Source organism: Babylonia areolata, chromosome 32, assembly GCF_041734735.1.
Source record: "Babylonia areolata isolate BAREFJ2019XMU chromosome 32, ASM4173473v1, whole genome shotgun sequence".
NCBI lineage: Eukaryota > Metazoa > Mollusca > Gastropoda > Neogastropoda > Buccinidae > Babylonia > Babylonia areolata.
Genome location: NC_134907.1, coordinates 11,035,138 through 11,045,137, shown reverse-complemented (window position 1 = coordinate 11,045,137; position 10,000 = coordinate 11,035,138). Strand labels below are relative to the sequence as shown.

General features: G+C 41.4%; 1 protein-coding gene across 1 annotated transcript in view; it reads left to right on the top strand.

Annotated features, from left to right (window-relative positions):
* Positions 1–4,171, top strand: part of LOC143276597 (solute carrier family 23 member 1-like) — a 41,785-nt gene extending 37,614 nt beyond the window's left edge. The window contains exons 10-12 of the mRNA XM_076581201.1: positions 614–887; positions 2,507–2,602; positions 3,502–4,171. Of these exons, the coding sequence (XP_076437316.1) occupies positions 614–887; positions 2,507–2,602; positions 3,502–3,803 (672 nt within the window). The 3' untranslated portion in view covers positions 3,804–4,171. The remainder of the gene's footprint in view (positions 1–613; positions 888–2,506; positions 2,603–3,501) is intronic.
* The last annotated feature ends 5,829 nt before the right edge of the window (positions 4,172–10,000 follow it).

Below are 10,000 nucleotides of genomic sequence, written 5' to 3'. Positions count from 1 at the left end.
ACCAACCACCAACCAGTCAATCGATCGATCTTGTTGATCCAGGCTGCCAGTCGCTAACCTCGACCTTTTAACGGGTCAATCAATCAGTTAATTACTTAATCAATCAACCAATCAATCAGTCAATGCACTCACCAATCAGTTCATTCATTCGTCAACCAGTCAATCGATCTTGTCGATCCAGGTCGATCTCCAGTCGCTAAATTTTTAACGAATCGATCACCAATCACCCCGTTCATCAATAATCAATCACCAACCAATCCTGTCGATCCAGGTGGTTAGTCGCTAACCGAGATCTTCTGACCGATCAATCAATCAATCAATCAATCAATCAATCAGTCTGTCAACCAACTCATCAATCAAATAACCCATTCGTCAATAACCAATCAACAAGCAAACCAATCGATTGATCTTGTTATCGACACAGGTCGCCAGTCGCTAACCCGAGACCTCTTAACGAATCAATAAATCAATCAACAAACCAACCAACCAACCAACCGACCGAACAACCGACCGACAAACCGACCAACCAACTCGCCAATCTATCAATTCATTCATCAATAACTCAATCACTTAACCAAACCAAATCAACCAATCGATCTTGTTGTCGATACAGGTCGCCAGTCGCTGGGCCTACTTCACGGCTGGGCTGATCTTTCTGGTCAGCGGACTATGCGGGAAATTCGGAGCTCTGCTGACCCTAATGCCGGACCCTGTGTTGGGGGGTATAGTGCTGGTCAGTTTCGGCATGGTCACTTCTGTCGGACTGTCCACTCTGTCCTTCGTTGACCTGTCCTCTGGCCGGAATCTGACCATCATAGGATCGTCGTTAATGATCGGGTTGATGATTCCGGAGTTTATGAAGAAGCATCCTGACGCTATTGATACGGGTGAGTGAGTGTGTGTGTGTTTTTTTTTTTTTTTTTTTTTGTCGGTTGTTGTTGTTGTTGTTGTTGTTGTTTGTTGAGGGTGGATGTGGTGGGGTGGGGTGGGGTGGGTGTGGTAGGCTGCGTCGGGTGTTGTGTGTTGAGTTGTATTTGTAGGTGGTCAGTGTGTGGGTGTCTATGTTGCATTGCATTGTAAGTTGTCTCAGAGAGAGAGAGAGAGAGAGAGAGAGAGAGAGAGAGAAACACTGAACATTGAAATGTTAACTCTAGCTCTCTCCATACGAACGGCGAAAGAGACGACGTTAACAGCGTTTCACCCCAATTACCATCATCAAACTATTGCAAGCAGAAGGCTCTTATACTGAAGAGGTGAATGTTAACAAAGAATACCACAATTCTTACGACGGAAGCTAAAGGTTGGGTCATTGAGACACCCACTGGACATCCGAGGGGTGTCTGTGTAGAGGAGAAGAGAGGACTGGCTGTACTGAGTGAGTAAATGTCATTGGCTGTGAAGCTCCAGTGACATAGCAGGTACTAATCAGAATAAAATGGTGCAAAATAGATGAAATGAAACAGAAAGAAAAAAAACAACAACAAAAAAACAAAAACAGAACTGAAACAACATAAACTGATCAGAGATCTGCGACACTTTGGCACTTTGTCATTAGCGTCACAGGGGGGTAATGTGCCTTTTTTTTTCCAGTCGTTTGTCTCCAAGGTTTGGACAGTACAACAGAAAACAAAGTACATGTAAATCATATGATAAATATTTACGCATGTTAACATGGACACACATCATATCAATACAAACACATAACTAAAGAACATTTCGATAATGAAATAATCATTTATGCCTGAACATCAAAATCCATCATATCAATATGAACACATCATATAATTACACTGTCGAGACTGACCATCCAAGTTTCAGAGAGACAGAGAGAGAGAGAGAGAGAGAGAGAGAGAGAGAGAGAGAGAGAGAGAGAGAGTGCGTGTGTGTTGCATTGCATATGGTCAGTGTGAGTGTGAGCGTGTGTGTGTGTGTGTGTGTGTGTGTGTGTGTGTGTGTGTGTGTGTGTGTGTGTGTGTATGTTTCTCTGTGTGTGTGTTTCTGTGTGTTTGTGTTTCTCTCTCTCTCTCTGTGTGCATGTGTGTGTGTATGTGTGTGTGTGTGTGTGTGTGTGTATGTGTGTTTGTGTTTCTCTGTGTGTGTGTTTCTCTCTCTGTGTGTGTGTGTATGTGTGTGTGTGTGTGTGTGTGTGTGTGTGTGTGTGTGTGTGTGTGTGTGTGTTTAATTACATTGTAGGCGATCAGTGTGTGTGTGGGTGTGTTCCATTGCATTACATTGTAGGTTGTCAATATGCATGTGTGTGTGTGTGTGCATGTGTGTGTGCGTGTGTGCGCGCGCGTGTACGTGTGTGTGTGTGCATGTGCATGTGTGTGCGTGGGTGCGCGCGCGCGTGTACTTGTGTGTGTATGTGCATGTGTGTTTGTTTGTGTGTGTGTGTGCGTGCGTGCGTGCGTGTGTAAATGCGCGCGTGCACGTGTGCACGTGTGTGTGTGTATGTATATGTGTGTGTGTGTGTGTGCGCACGTGCATATGTGTGTGTGTGTTTCAGGCAGCACGGAAGGGGACCAGGTCCTCAGGGTCCTACTGGGTACAGCCATGTTCGTGGGTGGGGTGACCGCTTTCTTCCTGGACAACACCGTGCCAGGTACACGTCGTGTGTGTGTGTGTGTGTGTGTGTGTGTGTGTGTGTGTGTGTGTGTGTGTGTGTAGTGTGTGTGTGTGTGTGTGTGTGTGTAGTGTGTGTGTGTGTGTGTGTGTGTGTGTGTGCGCGTGTGTGTGTGTGTGCGCGCATATGTGTGTGCGCGCATATGTGTGTGTGTGTGCGCATATGTGTGTGTGTGTGTGTGTGTGTGTGTGTGTGTGTGTGTGTGCATGTACTTAAGCCCTGTCTGAACTATGTGCGTTGGGGTCAGGCATATGGCTAACAGATGTGGTGTAGTGTGTATGGATATGGGATTTGTCCAACGGCAGCGACCCCCTCCTTGCTTGAGAAACTGAAAACATCTCATTTGTACTTGTATGTTGTATTTGTATTTCTTTTTATCACAACAGATTTCTCTGTGTGAAATTTAGGCTGCTCTCCCCAAGAAGAGCGCTTGGCTACACTAAGAGCGCCACCCATTTTTTTTTTTTTTTTTTTATTTTTCCCTGCGTGCAGTTTTTTTTTAATATTTGTTTTTCCTGTCGAAGTGGTTTTTTTCTACAGAATTTTGCCAGGAACAACCCTTTGTTTGCCGTGGGTTCTTTTACGTGCGCTAAGTGCATGCTTCACACGGGACCTCGGTTTATCGTCTCATCCGAATGACTAGCGTCCAGACCACCACTCAAGGTCTAGTGGAGGGGGAGAAAATACCGGCGGCTGAGCCGTGATTCGAACCAGCGCGCTCAGTTTCTCTCGCTTCCTAGACGGACGCGTTACCTCTAGGCCATCACTCCAATGTGGCATTGAAACTGAAACTGACATCTCACTGAAACCGAAACTAACATTTAATTGAAACCGAAAGTGAAACTGACATCTTACGCTTCTTCTGATTCCAACCACAGGAACTGCTGAAGAACGGGGCATCATCAAGTGGAGACAACTCACAGAACAGTCTGCCACCACCACCACCACCACCACGGTCGACGACGTGAAAGTTTCCGGTTCCGGTAACAACAGCAGCCCAAAGGGAGACAACAACAACGATGTCGCTGGCTACATCAACAGAATCTATGGTTTTCCGTATATGGCAAACTGCCTGCGGAGAGTGAGGTGTTGCAAGTATGTGCCTTTCATGCCATCCTTCGCTTTTCGACCCGTCTCCCCATTTAAATGGTTGTGTCGAAAGTTTGAGAGGAAGAGTTAATTGATTGATTCACATCACTTGAGGCATTCCCAGCTGGTTCTTCAATCATCATCGTCATCGTCTTCATCGTCATCGTCATCATCATCGTCGTCGTCATCATCTTCATCTTCATCATCATCATCATCTTTTTCTACTTCTTCTTCCTCCTCCTCCTCCTTCTTCTCCTTCTTCTCCTTCTTCTTGTTCTTCTTCCTCATTTCTCTGCTCCTCCTGCTCCTTCTTCTTTTTCTCCTCCTCCTCCTCATTCTTCTTATTTGGGCTGAAAGTTAACCATTAGCTTGCTGTATCGTAAGTGATATTTCCGGAAATAGCGTGGAAATCCACGAAGCGTCAAAAAGAAAGTTTTCACGAGAAGACACATTGTTGACCTCCCCTACCCTCCCCTAACCACCACCTCCCAGTAACTCCCCCTAACTCCCCCCACCCCCCTCCCCCCACCCACACACACACACACACACACATACCCACGCCTCATCCCGGCTCTTTCACACGTACATTACCTATAAAGTTGGTGGGGGAATCAGGCCAGGTACGTTGCATGTGAAATACCCAACAAGTACAGTAACTCTCCACACAACTGAAATATCGCTCACCGCTTCCCACCACCGCATGTAAATAGATGAGAAAAAAAAAAATGGTAATGTCCGAGAACGTTGGTTGTTTGTTGTTGTTGTAGTTGTCTTGTTAGCATACGCATACATGTTTTTGTTGTTGTTGTAGTTGTTTTGTGTGTGTGTGTGTGTGTGTGTGTGTGTGTGTGTTGTTTGTTTGTTGTTGTTGTTTGTGTTGGTTTCTCCTTCTCAAGGGCGTTTTTATCTTTGTTCAAAGTGTGTGGGTTCTGAAGATTCCAGTTGTAACTAATTACAGAATAAGGTTTTTTTTTTCTTTTCTTTTTTTTTTCTTCTTTTTTTTTTTTTTTTTTTTTTTGTCGTTCGTTTATAATATTTGTTTGGCAATCAGCACTGCTCAATGTGGTATAAAATTTTTTTTTTTTTAAGTCAGGATTTCAGTTCCCTGGAAATATAATTTGAGATTGTTCATAACCCATACAGAAATGTTTCTTCTTTCAAACCGCTTGACTGCCATAAACGTATTACCTACGTGCATAGTGACATCACTGATGACGTAAACAGAAAAAAAAGGGAAATAGGTCTGGAAGGCTGTAAAAAAAAAATCACACAGTTTATTTAGAGTGGTATATCTCCAAGACTATTTTCTCAGTTTTAGGCTTATTGTTTCTGGATAATGTTTTATGACCTGAAACACCACTTTCTTCTGTTTTCCTCCTGGGCCTGAAGGGGTACCTCAAAACAAAATGTTCCCAAAAATTCGTGTAGGATTTGCTTCTCCAGAAAGGGGTCATAACCTTCTGTTTGTTTTTTTTTTTCTATTTCAGTTGTTAATTTCCTTTTCGCTTCTAATGATTTGTTACGTATTTGCTGCATATATGTAGGCTAGTAATTTTTTTCACAGTCTATTTATCACTGCACAGAAACAGTAATTTGTTGTTTAATTGTATTGTGTGTCTTCTCCCTGTATCTCTCCATCTATTTCATCATATACACTTCTTTTTTTTTTTTTTTACACTTCTTCTACTTGCCAAAATATTAGGCCATAATGAAATACCATGCTTTGACAAGCTGCTACATTTGCCTTCTCATTTAAAGAAGAAGAAGAAAGTCTTTCAAATGATACTGAAACTTCTCACAATTAATGTTTAATTTCCCACGTAGCAGAATATGTTAATATGTCCTGTCAAGTCTATGTTGTTGTTTTTTTCCCTTCTTCTTCTCCAGTTCCATATTCGGATAACTATATCTTAATTAGATAATTTAGTAACAGCCTAATTTACATTATCAATGCACTTTTGTGTCTCACACAGAATAAAGTACAAGATCAGCACTCTATGCTATAAATGTATTCACAAATCTGCCCCTTCCTATCTCTGTGGCTGCCTTCACCTTTACACTCCATCTCGCTCTCTACAATAGGCTTCGGATCCACTCTGTTTACGCACACCCAGATTCAAATATTCGACTGTTGGCCGCCGTTCTTTCTCTGTCTCTGGACCTTGCAATTGGATTGAACTTCCTCTTTCGCTTCGTCAGGTCTCCGCACTCAACTCTTTCAAGTCTGGCCTTAAAATCCACCTCTCTCAAAATAGCCTCCCTTCCCTGCCTCTTCTTTGTCTTCAGTTTCTCCAGTTTTAGAGTTATGCATGCGTGTGAATGACTGGTGCGAAAGCGCTTTGACTTGTCTCTGCACAAGATTCAGCACTATATAAATACCATTATTATTATTATTATTATTACGCGTTCTTATCATTTTACTCTCGATTGACGTTTTCTCAATCGACCTAACTGCACTTTCATTTTTTTTAAGTTTCACTATAAATAGCTGCACTTTCGTTTTAAGTTTCACTATAAATAGCTGCACTTTCGTTTCAAGTTTCACTATAAATGGCTGCACTTTCGGTATAAATTTTCCTGATCACTATACTAATTTTGATTTTTACCTTGAATGAATTGTGGGCTAGAAATAATCCGCTTCAGTAGAATATAGGTTTTTTTCTTCTTTTTTTCCTTCTTCTTCGGTGGTTCGTATATTTTGTGTGTCTGTGAAAATAATGGTTAGACTAAACTGTTTATGACTGTGTCTTCATTGGGAAGGTACGATCGACAGTGGACTTAACTGTACAAAGCAAGCAGCTACCACCTTGATATGTATTCCATACTGAACACTTTCATTCCTGGAGGAAGATGTTTTGTTCCTCCCATATTTTTCGTGATCATATTTATAGATATGATGACTCTGTGTGTGTGTGTGTGTGTGTGTGTGTGTGTGGAGGAAGGAGAGAGGGTATGCTTACGCGTGTGCGCTCACTAATCTCCGTGTAAAAACATACATTTAATCCCGGTTGTTTTACTTAGTAGTAGTAGTGCACCTCAACTTAACGGTGTTTTTATTTTTCCACTTAAGGTGATATACATTTAAAGTGATATAATTTCACTCCGGTCGTTTTACTTAGTGATATTAGTTCTTGTGGTACACTTCAGTTTAACATGCTCCCCCCCCCCCTAACCCCCTCCACACACACTTTAACTCTCTCCATACGAACGGCGAAAGGGACGACGTTAACAGCGTTTCACCCCAATCACCACCATCAAAATATTGCAAGCGGAAGGCTCTTATACTGAAGAGGTGAATGTTGACAAAGAATACCACAATTCTGACGACGGAAGCTAAAGGTTGGGTCATTCAGACACCCACTGGACATCCGAGGGGTCTGTGTAGAGGAGAAGAGAGGACTGGCCGTACTGAGTGAGTTAAGTGATAGTAGATGTTTTATTAACCAGCAGAATAATGATGGACATTTTTGTTTGTTTGTTTGTTTGTTTGTATCTGGAGCCAACTTTAAATGTGTCTGCACGTGTACCAGATCAGCCACGAGGCTAAGAGTGTGGCATTTTCACATACTTATTATTCATTTCTGGCAAGTGATTTCTTCTGTCTGTGTTTGTTCTTGCTCTGGTGTGAGTTGAGGTTTTAAAATGTTTTAAGCCGTTCTGTCGTCCATCCTCTGTCTCTCTCTTCCCTCTCTCCCTCTTATTTCTCTCAATCCTCTTCGCCCACTCTCTCTCTCCCTCCCATCCTCTCTCTCTCTCTCCCCATCTCTTTGTGTTAAGCCATTCCATAACCACACACACACGCACACACACACACACACACACGTTATTTGTCATCTGTTCCGTACCAATGGATAGTTCTCATAATCATTCCCATTTAATGTCCACATTCCTTTTCATACTAGAGGCTTGAGGTGACCTGGTGTATCCATGTTTGTGTGTACCGGTGTATGCAGAGATTGTGCGTTATGTACCTCTTGTAAACAGGACTAAAATTGGCTGCAGAAAGATGTATAACTGATGCAAACGTATTCGTAAAAAAAAAAAAAAAATGTATGCAAAACACCTTTTCATAGTTAACACCGCGTTAATAAAATACTTTGTAGAAATATGCTACAGCGTTTTATATCTTTTAATTTTTTTTTTTTTTTTCCATTTTCAATCAGTTTTGTGGGGAAATTATATCGATGTATTACTGAATTATGCAATATTGTTTATGATTATGCCATACATATCAACCATATAGAAAGAAACGCGTGGTGATTAAAGTTGTGGAAATAGATTTTATTGTCTGGAAATAAAACTGGTGTTGCACTGCATTTGTGACTGGTGGTTTCGTAGTTTATCAAGTAGTTATTTGCATGTGTATAATCGTGCTTTACAGTATCTCTTTTCTAAGCACCACACACACACACACACAACACAGAAAACACTCTCAAACACAGACACATCCATGCAAGGAAGGATTTGCAGCCACACACACACTCTGTCTTACGCATACGTACACACACAGGGTAGGTATGGGTTATTGCGAACAACGTGTAATTGCGAACGATTCGTATACCGCCCCAGTTCGAAGCGTTCTTAACTGTTGCATTTTACAATTTAACGTCTGCTTCGACCTTTTCCTTATACCTTATTGAATATCCATTTCAAAGAACCAGTCAAACATCAGCTATTTCTGGCTATTTCCGCGCTATTTCTTCTCTTCACGCACCACTGCCGACCAACGTTACAAACGAACTCTCAAAATCCTAAGATCAAGGGAAGCAAGTTGTTGGACTTGAACTTTGACACAGTTTAAAATAGTTTTATTTGACCGGATATGTTAAATGCGCATTACCAGTGCTGCGAGAATTTAAGAAAACATTTTGGTGACAGATCAGAACGTCAGTTTCAACAGGAATATGCAAAATATTGTCGTTTGAAATTCGACCACAGGATATTTTGACGTGAGTCTATTTGCGAACGATGGCGAACAGTTACTCAACACTCTCAAAAGAGTGTGTTTGTGTGCGATGTTGGATGTGTGTGTGTCTGTTTGTGTGTTTGTGCGCATGTGTGATCAAAACCAACAATACAAGTCTAGTGGGATGTTCCAATAATATGTTATGTCTAATGAGTTAAAAGACCTGCTTCTGTTTTAATTGTCTACACGTACCCAAAGCCATCGTTCGCAACTACACTTGCCCGTTCGCATTTACCCTCAGGCACCCTTGCTATTTCAAACGTCGACAAAACGTTGAAAAGAATGAGCAGACGAACTTTTCCTGGTGCAACCAGTCGGAGAAAGCCTTAAAAAACGCAAAAGAACTACGTCTGACTGTCATACGACATAATTATCATCTTTACAGTGCACACGTTGAGCTGGTCGCTTCGACAGGATCGTTCGCAACTACCCATACCTACCCAATTCAAACACACGCACACTTATACTGCTTTACATCCCGGCTCTCAGGAAAAAAAAGAAGATACAGTACATGTGTGTGACTGTACATAAGAACGAGAAACAATAACAAAATCAACAAGAATGAAAAAAAAACAACAAAAAACACAACAACAAAAAAAAAAAAAAAAAAAAAAAAAAAAAAACCGAAAAAAACAAACAAACAAAAATCAGCAATACTCTTCTTCATACAATTTTCTTAGACCGATTTTATTTCCGATGAAAGTTATGCATTACAAAGCAAAACACTGTATGTGAACATTCTCTTTAATATATTTTTCACATTTGCTATCTTTACCATTGTCTGTTCAGACCAGATCCACAACCAAAGAATCAAATTCATTCATTCGTTCGTTCATTCTTTCATTTGTACTCTGAATGTACAACCCAAATGATTTCAGTGGTTTGAATCACCAATATATCGAAAAGAAGAAGAAAAAAATGTTCGTAAATTATAAGTAAAAAAAATGCAATATCAAACCTACGACAGTGATGTAAGCCAGATGCTGACTTGACGATGATGATATGGATACTTATATAGCTGCCTATCCTCGGTCATAGACCAAGCTGTAAGCGCTTTACAAACACTTAGACAATTACACAACAGGCTGCCTACCTGGGTACAACCGTCCTGACAGCTGCCATTAGGCGCTCATCATTCGTTTCCTGTGTCATTCAGTTTGGCTTCACTCACGCACACATACTCACTCATACAGACATGTAACATTCTAAGTGTATGGCCGTTTTGTTTATTTACCCCGCCATGTAGGCAGCCATACTCCGTTTTCGGGGGTGTGCATGGTGGGGGTGTTCTTGTTTCCATATCCCATCGAATGCTGGCACGA